Genomic DNA, 14040 nt, shown 5'->3' with positions numbered 1-14040 from the left:
GAGGAGGAATACTAGCCGATTACCGGCTCCGTTTTATCACATGATCAGCTGTCATTGGCTGACAGCTGATCACGTGATAAGGGGTCGGGATCGACCCCTTACACGGATCGGTGATCAGGCGAGTCTCACGGACTCGCCGATCACAGAGCGCGCCGCGCGCGCCCCTCAGGGGGCGCGCAGGCCGCTCGTATCCGGGACGACGTCAATAGACGTAGTCCCGGAAATGTGGGTCCGCGCTGTTGCCGTCATTTTGCAATAGCGCGGATCCCAAGTGGTTAAGTAAGGTGGGGTGCAAGGTGCAGTTTGAAGGTAGGGGTTAGGAAATGTTTGCCTTGTGTTCCTAAATAAGGGTGTATCATAAAACATGGTCTGATACATGGTATAGGCCTTTAACAGACCACAATAGGAGCATAGCAGAAGGTTCCTCAGGGGAGGAACTTCATGAACCTCAGCTATATCATAATATAAAAATGCATGTAACATACCTACAGACTTCACCCAGGGGCTTGCATTTACAAACCTACGCAGAACATGTCATGATAACAGAGTCAATTCAAAAAGAGTAAAAAGAAATAAAAAAAGAAAAAGAAAAGAAAAAAGGGAAGATGTTTCTCAAAGAAACCATCAGAATCAATCTTTAATTTCTGCACTGGATAAATTGCCATGGGCTGTGACAAGCAACAATTCCATTTCCCTCTACTTAGCCAACAATTTAATCAAGTGAAGAGTTCCAATAATGGAGGAAAAAGTAGTGTGTATGCTAGACGTGAACAGAGGAAAACACATAGGAAATATGTGGAAAGATGGCTACTATATTAACTTGTGAATGTAATAAACTAGGGTTGTATTAAGAAGAGGGAAACAGATTTGAGCATAGAAAGGTGGCATGGATGAAAGAGGTTAAAAAAAACAAAATTAAGTCTAAAAATTGTTACATTCCCTGAAATTTTCCAAAGCTCACCAGTTACAATCTTACTGTACAACAGGGATGCGCAAATCATATTGGGCCGAGCAGGTGGGTTTCTTTTACATTTAGCCCTGCTTCGGTCAAACAGCACGTTTACTTTTTTTTTTTGCTCCTTAAGGCTCTATTCACACCTGGGCATTTTGGCATCACAGCAGAATCGCTGCGATCCTGCCTGCGATCTCAAAATACACTACAATCACAAAACGCAGGTTCAGGTGCAATTATTTTCAATGGCACCTAAAATGCTGCAAAACCGCTTGAAAACAATGGCACCCAAGCCTTTTTTTTGTGATTGTAAGTGTGTTTTGAGATCGCAGGCAGAATCGCAGCGATTCTGCAACAATCCCAGAATGCCCAGGTGTGAATGGACACCAGAGCTTGATTTGGCTGCTCAGCATACGCTTGTACTGAGCACCCAAGTGATTCTGTGGGCAAGGGTAACCTGAAGGAATAAAGCTTTTTTTTTTTTCTCATTAGGGCCTTACTTACTCACTCAGCAGATGCGCTTCTGAAACTCCCCTTTCCTGACGAGCACCCAATCTGTGCTCGTCATACTGCAAGGTCTCTCCCCTCCATGTTACTACCTGGATATGTTGCTGGAGACAGGCAAGGAGGCGATAAACAGAGCAATATTAAAACTGTACAGTTTGGGTTAAAAAAAAAAAAATTTTTTACCAGGACAATTGTCATGAGCGCAAGTAGATTTGGACCCTGATTAAGGGCTGGTTCACACTATTGCGATGGCAGACATTGCATGTAATGCACAGCGCACTGCTGTTCACATTACATGCGATGTCTGTGCGGGTGCGATGTCAGCCATACAGATAGTATGGCTGATATCGCACCGAACTTCAAATTTTGTTCCAGATCGCATGGGTGTTCACATAAATGCGATCCGATTCATGTCCGAACTGTCGGTTCGCAGTGCGATATGCGAGCTGAAATGGGGGTGTCGTTAACATATAATGACACTCTCCAGCAGTTTGCATATGGCAGTGTGAACTGCCGTGCGTGCCGGGTGTGATGTGGGAATCTGCAGTTGATTGTCAGGGTTCTTGCATCACAATAGTGTGAACCAGCCCTTAGTTTCTTGGACAAAATTTGAAAAAAAAAAAATCCAATACAATCTCCTTTACATCAGTCAATATCCATAAAAAAGCAAAGGCCTTCCTGACTGGATATAAAATGAAGTGGATAGTTCAGGTAGAATGTTGTAGTACATAGTGTAGCACAAAAGATAATGTTCCACTACAGGCATACTCACTCACAAATCCTATAGGGTCTCTCCTATTTCGTCTCGCTATTAGTTTGAAGCACATGAGGTGATTTTATATAAATCACATGTTGGTTTTGGATTTTTTTTTTATTATCGTTCTAATAAACATAATGAATTTATTTGTTGTGAAAAGAAAAGATGGTTTCACAATGTTCATGAATAGATAATCTGATCTGGGAATAAGTAATTATTCAATTTAGAAAGACGAGTTCTCCTAATGCACAAAGATACAAGTGCAGATACATGTTCACTGGGTTTCAAAATATCGATATGAAGAACTCCACCACAATAACAAGGCACATTTGATACAATGTAGTCCCCTGTGAAAGTCTGTGGTGTCTCAGGACATGAGGTAACAGTGTATCTTTGTGAAGTGGTGAATCTGTGTGTGTATATGTATAAGGGCTAGTTTACACTTGCTTCAAAACAAGACTTCGGACACACTTTGTTAAAGGATCACTAAAGCAAATTATTATTATTTTTTTAAAATAACAAACATGTTATACTTACCTCCACTGTGCAGCTCATTTTGGCCCCCCCCGAACCTGGTCTTCTGGGTCCCTCGTGGCTGTCTTGACTCCCCCCCCCCCCCCCCCCTGCAAGGACTCAACACCTTCATGCGAGCTCCCTCGCATGGTGTGGAGTGCTTGCGGGCGCACTCCCATGATACAGCCGACGACCATAGAATGCATTAAGGTGAAATTTTTTTTACCTTTACAACCCCTTTAAAGCTCTCTTAATGCGAGTCAAAGCCCCTGTCACTAAATAAAATGGTTAGCTTACAGTCCTGTTTACCCCTGCGTTTGTTTGGTGCTTCAATGAGGCTTCGGTGGGGCTTCAAGCGAGCTTTGCCATAGACTTCTATGGAGGCTTTGAAGACGCTTTGAAGCACCACTGAAGCATATAATTTTTGAAGCAAAGGAGCCACAGGGACCGGTCTTGTGCAGAAAGGATCAGAGGATTAGGTAATTATATATCCATTCTCCAATCCCCTAGACAAAAATGAGCAGTTGACCTGTGCAGTGCAGGCGTAGCCTCACTGCATGGGAAAACTTTTTTTTTGTCTGGAATTCAACTTCTTTTTTCATCTTGGATAGTGGTTATAACCCCTGTCAGTTTTTTTTTTTGCCATCTGTGTCCCATAGGGGGGATTTCCATTTGATTCTTGTCCCATTGCCAAAACAGGAAATGAGAGCAAATCCCTCTAAAGTTGGGGAATTACTAATTGTCATCACAACTAGTATTCGCATTGCCTTTAGTTATACTTTAAAATAGTTAATTTGGACCAAGCTATATACAGTATACAGCACTGTGTGCCGGCAGTGGCATAGGAACTTCCAATTTTGTTCCAGAACAAGATCTGGTCGGGCTGAGTGCTCTTCCCCCATTCACAGGAAGCCTTGTATTTTATGAATAAATAGGCTTAAAAAGGCTTAATCTGATTGGCTGAGGTCTAGCAACCACACATCAACTGCCATATGTGGTTCGAATTTCGGATGATTCTTGCTGAATTGATCTAAACTCAACAGTGGGGGACCCTGTCGGCACCACTCAGCTTGACAAAAGTAAACTGTTCAATTGACTGCTGCTGAAAGAGCTGGGTGGAAAATTGTTGGCCGGCATCTGGTTGCAGTCACTGTTTGGGTATTCTGATAGCTGCAGGTACAGGCTGTCTGAATACAACGTCCTGGTGGAGGGGGAATCTGTTTGTTTGTTTTTTTATGCATTTGCCCTGATAGCTGAATAAGAAAAACTATGATTTGCTGTAGGCTTTGACAGCTTCCTAGAGGGATAGCTCAAGCGCATTCAAACTTGTGTCTGAACACACCTGAGCTTTGCTGCTAGGAAGCTGTCAAAGCTGACTGCCAATCATAGCTGGTGGAGACATTCTCCACCCTACAGGGGTGTGTATATTTTCAGCTGCAAGGTAAGGAATGCCTCCACCACCTACCATTGGCTGTAGGCTTTGACAACTTGCTAGAGAGGTAGATTAACCAGGATCAGACTTCTGTCCGAACACACCTGAGCTATCATACCAGGAAGCTGTCAAAGCTGACAGCCAATCATAGGTGGTGGAGGCATTCTGCACCCTGCAGGGGCGTGTATACTTGCAGCTGTCAGCTTGGGAATGCCTCCCCCACCTATGGTTGAATGTAGGTTTAGACAGCTTTCTAACAGGATAGCTCAAGCAGGTTCAGACTTGTGTCCGAATCCACCTGAGCTATCCCACCAGGAAGCGGTCAAAACCTACAGGTGGTAGAGACTTTCCTCACCTTGCAGCTGCAAATATACACACCCCTGCAGAGCGGAGAATGCCTCCACCACTTATGATTGGCAGTCAGCTTTGACCACTTCCTGGTGGCATAGCTCAGGTGGATTTTAGACACAAGTCTGGACCTGCTTGAGCAATCCTGCTAGGAAGCTGTTAAAACCTACAGTCAAACATAGGTGGTGGAGGCATTCCTCACCTTGCAGCTGCAAACATAAACGCCCCTGTAGGGAAGAGAATGCCTACACCACCTATGATTGGCCATCAGTTTTGACAGATTCCTGGCAGGATAGCTTAGGTGAGTTCAGACACGAGTCTGAACCTGCTTGAGCTATCCCTCTAGGAAGCTGTCAAAGCCTACAGCCAATCATAGGTGGCGGAGGAATTAACCACCTGGCAGCTGCAAATGTACATTCTGGGGTTCATTTACTAACTGCCATAGGTGGCAGAGGAATTAACCACCTGGCAGCTGCAAATGTACATTCTGGGGTTCATTTACACACCTGGCAGCTGCAAATGTAAATTTCTGGGGTTCATTTACACACGATATGAAAATCTGACAAAAAATACCGCTTTCAACGCGATCGTACGATAATCAGACCCTTAGTACAGAGCTTTTGACAGCTGATCACTACAATTCATCCGATATTATTTGATCGGATAAGCACAAAAATTTTCTTCATACGAGTCAGTACAGTCTTCGTCCGAAAATACAATACAAACACATTACAACACATGACATCACTTCCGAATTTTCACGAATTTAGCAACCTATTCAATTTCTACTTGTGAATATTAAGCGAAAAAAGTCGTACGATCTGTTGTACGATATTCGGATCGTGTGTACGGGCCATTAAACTGGAGAGAGAAAAAATGTAGTTCAGCTCTGTATAAAAACCAATCAGCATTCAGGTTATATTGCCAAAGCTTATTTGTACAAATTGATTGGCTACCATACAGATCAGCACCAGATTTTGAACTCTCTGGTTTTAGTAAATCAAGCCCTCTAACGGGACGTCAGGTCATGACAGCAGAAAAAAAGGGGAATTTGGCTAAGAGCAATAGAAGGTAGTTTTCGGAATACATACGTAAATGGCATTTTTTTTTTTTTTTTTTTTTACAGAATTTAGTGTCACTTTAAGAAAATGACACAAATGCTCTTTGTTTGTTAAATATTATTTTCCATTTCCAGATTTTTTTTTTTTTTATAAATAATAAATAATAGAGATATGAAATGAAATAAACCTAAACCAACAACAATAAGAAAATGCATGAGACAGAAGGCTGCAGAGAAGTTAGCAGCAAGGAGTAAACAGTAAGTGGGATAAGACACTAGATCAGATGACAATGACTTCCCCATAACAAGTCAGGACAGCCAGTACACATGGGGGGAAGGGGTCTCCAATACAACTGTCACTGGGAGATAAAGGAGAGGCAGCCAAGCTTATGAAAGTAAAGTCAGGTCATGGTGATCCTATTATACTGATCACTCCAGGAGGTGGAGGAGGAGGTGTCCAGCTCCCACATATCTCCTTCATGGATCACACTCATACAGATCACTCCAACTTTTCCTGCTGATCACCCCATATGAATGAATGGACTGGGCAGTACAGGAGAAGCATTGATCACACAGCTGATCAGAGCACAATACAAACTTATCCAGTGACAGCACTGAGCCCTAGGGGGGTGATCGGGGGACACACACTTACCCCACCATCTCCTTCTTCCATTTTCCATGTCTGAGATGTCGCCTGCACGAATAAGTCCTCTGCTCTCCTTTGTGTTTTCCTTTCGCTTGCTCTCACCCCTCCCCTTGTCTCCTGTGCTGCCGTCTATACACAGGCAGGTCTGCTGCTCCCCCTCTCCCTCCTGTGACCAGTCTTTGTTGTCAGCCGTCAGTGCTGGGGCTGTGCGGGGCTGTGCGGGGCTCTCCTCCTACTCCCCCCTATAAGAGATCCTGAGAGCAGAGCCCTGTATACTGACTGAGCACAGCATGGCCTGGACACAGCACCTCCTCCTCTACTCCCTCCACATCTACTCTCTCCAATCACTGGCCTGCTACACACTGGATCATGTCTGCTTCCTACTACACCTCCTACTGTATACACCAGGTACACTCTGGTCATATCTTCTTCCTACTGTATAGAGCAGCTACAGGATCTCCTCTGTGTTATCATTTTTGCTTCCTACTGTATAGACCAGGTACAGGATCTCCTCTGTGTTATCATTTTTGCTTCCTACTGTATAGACAAGGTACAGGATCTCCTCTGTGTGATCATTTCTGCTTCCTACAATATAGACCAGGTACAGGATCTCCTCTGTGTGATCATCTCTGCTTTCTATATACCAGCTACAGGATCTCATCTCTGTCATTCATTTTCTCTGCTTCCTATATACCAGGTGCAGGATTTCATATATGTCATTATCTCTGCTTCCTATATACCAGGAGCAGGATCTAATCTCTGTCATTAATATTCTCTGCTTCCTATATACCAGGTACAGGATCTCATCTCTGCCGTTATCTCTGTTTCCTATATACCAGGAACACTGCACTGAGAATCTCCTCTGTATCATCATCTCGCCTTCCTATATACCTGGTACAAGGTACAGGATCTCCTGTGTCATAGCTCCTTCCTATATAGCAGGTACACTGTACAGGAACTCCTCTCTGTGATCATCTCTCCTTCCTATATACCAGGTACATTGGACAGGATCTCCTTTGTCATGCATCCTTCCTATATACCAGGTACACTGTATGGGATCTTCTCTGTGGGATCATCTCTCCTTCCTATATACCAGGTACATTGGATGGGATCTCCTCTGTTATGTATCCTTCCTATATACCAGGTGCACTGGACAGAATCTCCTCTGTGTCATGTCTCCTTCCTATACCAGGTACAAGGTACAGAATCTTCTGTTTGTCATGTCTCCTTCCTATACCAGGTACAAGGTACAGAATCTCCTCTGTGTCATCTCTCCTTCCTATATACCAGGTACATTGGACAGGATCTCCTCTGTCATGTCTCCTTCCTATACCAGGTACAAGGTACAGACTCTCCTGTGTGTCATGTCTCCTTCCTATACCAGGTACAAGGTACAGAATCTCCTGTGTGTCATGTCTCCTTCCTATATACTAGGTACAAGGTACAGAATCTCTTGTGTGTCATGTCTCCTTCCTATATACCAGGTACAATGTACAGAATCTCCTGTGTGTCATGTCTCCTTCCTATATACCAGGTACAAGGTACAGAATCTCCTGTGTGTCATGTCTCCTTCCTATACCAGGTACAAGGTACAGAATCTCCTGTGTGTCATGTCTCCTTCCTATATACTAGGTACAAGGTACAGAATCTCTTGTGTGTCATGTCTCCTTCCTATATACCAGGTACAAGGTACAGAATCTCCTGTGTGTCATGTCTCCTTCCTATATACCAGGTACAAGGTACAGAATCTCCTGTGTGTCATGTCTCCTTCCTATACCAGGTACAAGGTACAGAATCTCCTGTGTGTCATGTCTCCTTCCTATATACTAGGTACAAGGTACAGAATCTCTTGTGTGTCATGTCTCCTTCCTATATACCAGGTACAAGGTACAGAATCTCCTGTGTGTCATGTCTCCTTCCTATATACCAGGTACAGAATCTCCTGTGTGTCATGTCTCCTTCCTATATACCAGGTACAAGGTACAGAATCTCCTGTGTGTCATGTCTCCTTCCTATACCAGGTACAAGGTACAGAATCTCCTGTGTGTCATGTCTCCTTCCTATACCAGGTACAAGGTACAGAATCTCTTGTGTGTCATGTCTCCTTCCTATATACCAGGTACAAGGTACAGAATCTCCTGTGTGTCATGTCTCCTTCCTATATACCAGGTACAAGGTACAGAATCTCTTGTGTGTCATGTCTCCTTCCTATATACCAGGTACAAGGTACAGAATCTCTTGTGTGTCATGTCTCCTTCCTATATACCAGGTACAAGGTACAGAATCTCCTGTGTGTCATGTCTCCTTCCTATACCAGGTACAAGGTACAGAATCTCCTGTGTGTCATGTCTCCTTCCTATATACCAGGTACAAGGTACAGAATCTCTTGTGTGTCATGTCTCCTTCCTATACCAGGTACAAGGTACAGAATCTCTTGTGTGTCATGTCTCCTTCCTATATACCAGGTACAAGGTACAGAATCTCTTGTGTGTCATGTCTCCTTCCTATATACTAGGTACAAGGTACAGAATCTCTTGTGTGTCATGTCTCCTTCCTATATACCAGGTACAAGGTACAGAATCTCCTGTGTGTCATGTCTCCTTCCTATACCAGGTACAAGGTACAGAATCTCCTGTGTGTCATGTCTCCTTCCTATATACCAGGTACAAGGTACAGAATCTCTTGTGTGTCATGTCTCCTTCCTATATACCAGGTACAAGGTACAGAATCTCCTGTGTGTCATGTCTCCTTCCTATACCAGGTACAAGGTACAGAATCTCCTGTGTGTCATGTCTCCTTCCTATATACTAGGTACAAGGTACAGAATCTCTTGTGTGTCATGTCTCCTTCCTATATACCAGGTACAAGGTACAGAATCTCCTGTGTGTCATGTCTCCTTCCTATATACCAGGTACAAGGTACAGAATCTCCTGTGTGTCATGTCTCCTTCCTATATACCAGGTACAAGGTACAGAATCTCCTGTGTGTCATGTCTCCTTCCTATACCAGGTACAAGGTACAGAATCTCCTGTGTGTCATGTCTCCTTCCTATATACCAGGTACAAGGTACAGAATCTCTTGTGTGTCATGTCTCCTTCCTATATACCAGGTACAAGGTACAGAATCTCTTGTGTGTCATGTCTCCTTCCTATATACCAGGTACAAGGTACAGAATCTCCTGTGTGTCATGTCTCCTTCCTATATACCAGGTACAAGGTACAGAATCTCCTGTGTGTCATGTCTCCTTCCTATACCAGGTACAAGGTACAGAATCTCTTGTGTGTCATGTCTCCTTCCTATATACCAGGTACAAGGTACAGAATCTCTTGTGTGTCATGTCTCCTTCCTATACCAGTTACAAGGTACAGAATCTCCTGTGTGTCATGTCTCCTTCCTATACCAGGTACGAGGTACAGAATCTCCTGTGTGTCATGTCTCCTTCCTATATACCAGGTACAAGGTACAGAATCTCTTGTGTGTCATGTCTCCTTCCTATACCAGGTACAAGGTACAGAATCTCCTGTGTGTCATGTCTCCTTCCTATATACCAGGTACAAGGTACAGAATCTCTTGTGTGTCATGTCTCCTCCCTATACCAGGTACAAGGTACAGAATCTCCTGTGTGTCATGTCTCCTTCCTATATACCAGGTACAAGGTACAGAATCTCCTGTGTGTCATGTCTCCTTCCTATACCAGGTACAAGGTACAGAATCTCCTGTGTGTCATGTCTCCTTCCTATATACCAGGTACAAGGTACAGAATCTCTTGTGTGTCATGTCTCCTTCCTATACCAGGTACAAGGTACAGAATCTCTTGTGTGTCATGTCTCCTTCCTATATACCAGGTACAAGGTACAGAATCTCCTGTGTGTCATGTCTCCTTCCTATATACCAGGTACAAGGTACAGAATCTCTTGTGTGTCATGTCTCCTTCCTATATACTAGGTACAAGGTACAGAATCTCTTGTGTGTCATGTCTCCTTCCTATATACCAGGTACAAGGTACAGAATCTCCTGTGTGTCATGTCTCCTTCCTATATACCAGGTACAAGGTACAGAATCTCCTGTGTGTCATGTCTCCTTCCTATACCAGGTACAAGGTACAGAATCTCCTGTGTGTCATGTCTCCTTCCCATATACCAGGTACAAGGTACAGAATCTCTTGTGTGTCATGTCTCCTTCCTATATACCAGGTACAAGGTACAGAATCTCCTGTGTGTCATGTCTCCTTCCTATACCAGGTACAAGGTACAGAATCTCTTGTGTGTCATGTCTCCTTCCTATATACCAGGTACAAGGTACAGAATCTCCTGTGTGTCATGTCTCCTTCCTATATACCAGGTACAAGGTACAGAATCTCCTGTGTGTCATGTCTCCTTTCTATACCAGGTACAAGGTACAGAATCTCCTGTGTGTCATGTCTCCTTCCTATATACCAGGTACAAGGTACAGAATCTCCTGTGTGTCATGTCTCCTTCCTATATACCAGGTACAAGGTACAGAATCTCCTGTGTGTCATGTCTCCTTCCTATACCAGGTACAAGGTACAGAATCTCCTGTGTGTCATGTCTCCTTCCTATATACCAGGTACAAGGTACAGAATCTCTTGTGTGTCATGTCTCCTTCCTATATACCAGGTACAAGGTACAGAATCTCCTGTGTGTCATGTCTCCTTCCTATATACCAGGTACAAGGTACAGAATCTCTTGTGTGTCATGTCTCCTTCCTATATACCAGGTACAAGGTACAGAATCTCTTGTGTGTCATGTCTCCTTCCTATACCAGGTACAAGGTACAGAATCTCTTGTGTGTCATGTCTCCTTCCTATATACCAGGTACAAGGTACAGAATCTCCTGTGTGTCATGTCTCCTTCCTATATACCAGGTACAAGGTACAGAATCTCTTGTGTGTCATGTCTCCTTCCTATACCAGTTACAAGGTACAGAATCTCCTGTGTGTCATGTCTCCTTCCTATACCAGGTACAAGGTACAGAATCTCCTGTGTGTCATGTCTCCTACCTATATACCAGGTACAAGGTACAGAATCTCCTGTGTGTCATGTCTCCTTCCTATATACCAGGTACAAGGTACAGAATCTCTTGTGTGTCATGTCTCCTTCCTATATACCAGGTACAAGGTACAGAATCTCTTGTGTGTCATGTCTCCTTCCTATATACCAGGTACAAGGTACAGAATCTCCTGTGTGTCATGTCTCCTTCCTATACCAGGTACAAGGTACAGAATCTCCTGTGTGTCATGTCTCCTTCCTATATACCAGGTACAAGGTACAGAATCTCTTGTGTGTCATGTCTCCTTCCTATATACCAGGTACAAGGTACAGAATCTCCTTGTGTGTCATGTCTCCTTCCTATATACTAGGTACAAGGTACAGAATCTCTTGTGTGTCATGTCTCCTTCCTATATACCAGGTACAAGGTACAGAATCTCCTGTGTGTCATGTCTCCTTCCTATACCAGGTACAAGGTACAGAATCTCCTGTGTGTCATGTCTCCTTCCTATATACCAGGTACAAGGTACAGAATCTCTTGTGTGTCATGTCTCCTTCCTATATACCAGGTACAAGGTACAGAATCTCCTGTGTGTCATGTCTCCTTCCTATACCAGGTACAAGGTACAGAATCTCCTGTGTGTCATGTCTCCTTCCTATATACCAGGTACAAGGTACAGAATCTCTTGTGTGTCATGTCTCCTTCCTATATACCAGGTACAAGGTACAGAATCTCCTGTGTGTCATGTCTCCTTCCTATATACCAGGTACAAGGTACAGAATCTCCTGTGTGTCATGTCTCCTTCCTATATACCAGGTACAAGGTACAGAATCTCCTGTGTGTCATGTCTCCTTCCTATACCAGGTACAAGGTACAGAATCTCCTGTGTGTCATGTCTCCTTCCTATACCAGGTACAAGGTACAGAATCTCCTGTGTGTCATGTCTCCTTCCTATATACCAGGTACAAGGTACAGAATCTCTTGTGTGTCATGTCTCCTTCCTATATACCAGGTACAAGGTACAGAATCTCCTGTGTGTCATGTCTCCTTCCTATATACCAGGTACAAGGTACAGAATCTCCTTGTGTGTCATGTCTCCTTCCTATATACCAGGTACAAGGTACAGAATCTCTTGTGTGTCATGTCTCCTTCCTATATACCAGGTACAAGGTACAGAATCTCCTGTGTGTCATGTCTCCTTCCTATATACCAGGTACAAGGTACAGAATCTCCTGTGTGTCATGTCTCCTTCCTATACCAGGTACAAGGTACAGAATCTCCTGTGTGTCATGTCTCCTTCCTATATACCAGGTACAAGGTACAGAATCTCTTGTGTGTCATGTCTCCTTCCTATATACCAGGTACAAGGTACAGAATCTCCTGTGTGTCATGTCTCCTTCCTATACCAGGTACAAGGTACAGAATCTCTTGTGTGTCATGTCTCCTTCCTATATACCAGGTACAAGGTACAGAATCTCCTGTGTGTCATGTCTCCTTCCTATATACCAGGTACAAGGTACAGAATCTCCTGTGTGTCATGTCTCCTTCCTATACCAGGTACAAGGTACAGAATCTCCTTGTGTGTCATGTCTCCTTCCTATATACCAGGTACAAGGTACAGAATCTCTTGTGTGTCATGTCTCCTTCCTATATACCAGGTACAAGGTACAGAATCTCCTGTGTGTCATGTCTCCTTCCTATATACCAGGTACAAGGTACAGAATCTCCTTGTGTGTCATGTCTCCTTCCTATATACCAGGTACAAGGTACAGAATCTCTTGTGTGTCATGTCTCCTTCCTATATACCAGGTACAAGGTACAGAATCTCCTGTGTGTCATGTCTCCTTCCTATATACCAGGTACAAGGTACAGAATCTCCTGTGTGTCATGTCTCCTTCCTATATACCAGGTACAAGGTACAGAATCTCCTTGTGTGTCATGTCTCCTTCCTATATACCAGGTACAAGGTACAGAATCTCTTGTGTGTCATGTCTCCTTCCTATATACCAGGTACAAGGTACAGAATCTCCTGTGTGTCATGTCTCCTTCCTATATACCAGGTACAAGGTACAGAATCTCTTGTGTGTCATGTCTCCTTCCTATATACCAGGTACAAGGTACAGAATCTCCTGTGTGTCATGTCTCCTTCCTATATACCAGGTACAAGGTACAGAATCTCCTGTGTGTCATGTCTCCTACCTATACCAGGTACAAGGTACAGAATCTCCTTGTGTGTCATGTCTCCTTCCTATATACCAGGTACAAGGTACAGAATCTCTTGTGTGTCATGTCTCCTTCCTATATACCAGGTACAAGGTACAGAATCTCTTGTGTGTCATGTCTCCTTCCTATACCAGGTACAAGGTACAGAATCTCCTGTGTGTCATGTCTCCTTACCAGGTACAAGGTACAGAATCTCCTGTGTGTCATGTCTCCTTCCTATACCAGGTACAAGGTACAGAATCTCCTGTGTGTCATGTCTCCTTCCTATATACCAGGTACAAGGTACAGAATCTCTTGTGTGTCATGTCTCCTTCCTATATACCAGGTACAAGGTACAGAATCTCCTTGTGTGTCATGTCTCCTTCCTATATACTAGGTACAAGGTACAGAATCTCTTGTGTGTCATGTCTCCTTCCTATATACCAGGTACAAGGTACAGAATCTCCTGTGTGTCATGTCTCCTTCCTATATACCAGGTACAAGGTACAGAATCTCCTGTGTGTCATGTCTCCTTCCTATATACCAGGTACAAGGTACAGAATCTCTTGTGTGTCATGTCTCCTTCCTATATACTAGGTACAAGGTACAGATC

The 14040-nt window shown here is 43.7% G+C and overlaps 1 protein-coding gene across 2 annotated transcripts in view; it reads right to left on the bottom strand.

The window, feature by feature from the left end:
• PSD3 (pleckstrin and Sec7 domain containing 3) overlaps positions 1–14040 on the bottom strand; it is an 857533-nt gene that overhangs the window by 748286 nt on the left and 95207 nt on the right. Inside the window, exon 1 of one of the 2 annotated variants that reach the window (XM_077476202.1) lies at positions 6222–6543. The exons of the other annotated variant lie outside the window; for it this stretch is intronic. Within the exon in view, the coding sequence (XP_077332328.1) occupies positions 6222–6242 (21 nt within the window). The 5' untranslated portion in view covers positions 6243–6543. Of the gene's footprint in view, positions 1–6221; positions 6544–14040 lie in introns of those variants that run through there. 2 annotated transcript variants of the gene reach the window in all.

The sequence above is a fragment of the Lithobates pipiens genome, unplaced genomic scaffold (genome assembly GCF_037356315.1).
Source record: "Lithobates pipiens isolate NorthernLeopardFrog02 unplaced genomic scaffold, aLitPip1_a1.2 Scaffold_13, whole genome shotgun sequence".
In the NCBI taxonomy this organism is placed as follows: domain Eukaryota; kingdom Metazoa; phylum Chordata; class Amphibia; order Anura; family Ranidae; genus Lithobates; species Lithobates pipiens.
Note: the sequence above shows the minus strand (reverse complement) of the source record. Positions and strands in the feature narration are given on the sequence as shown.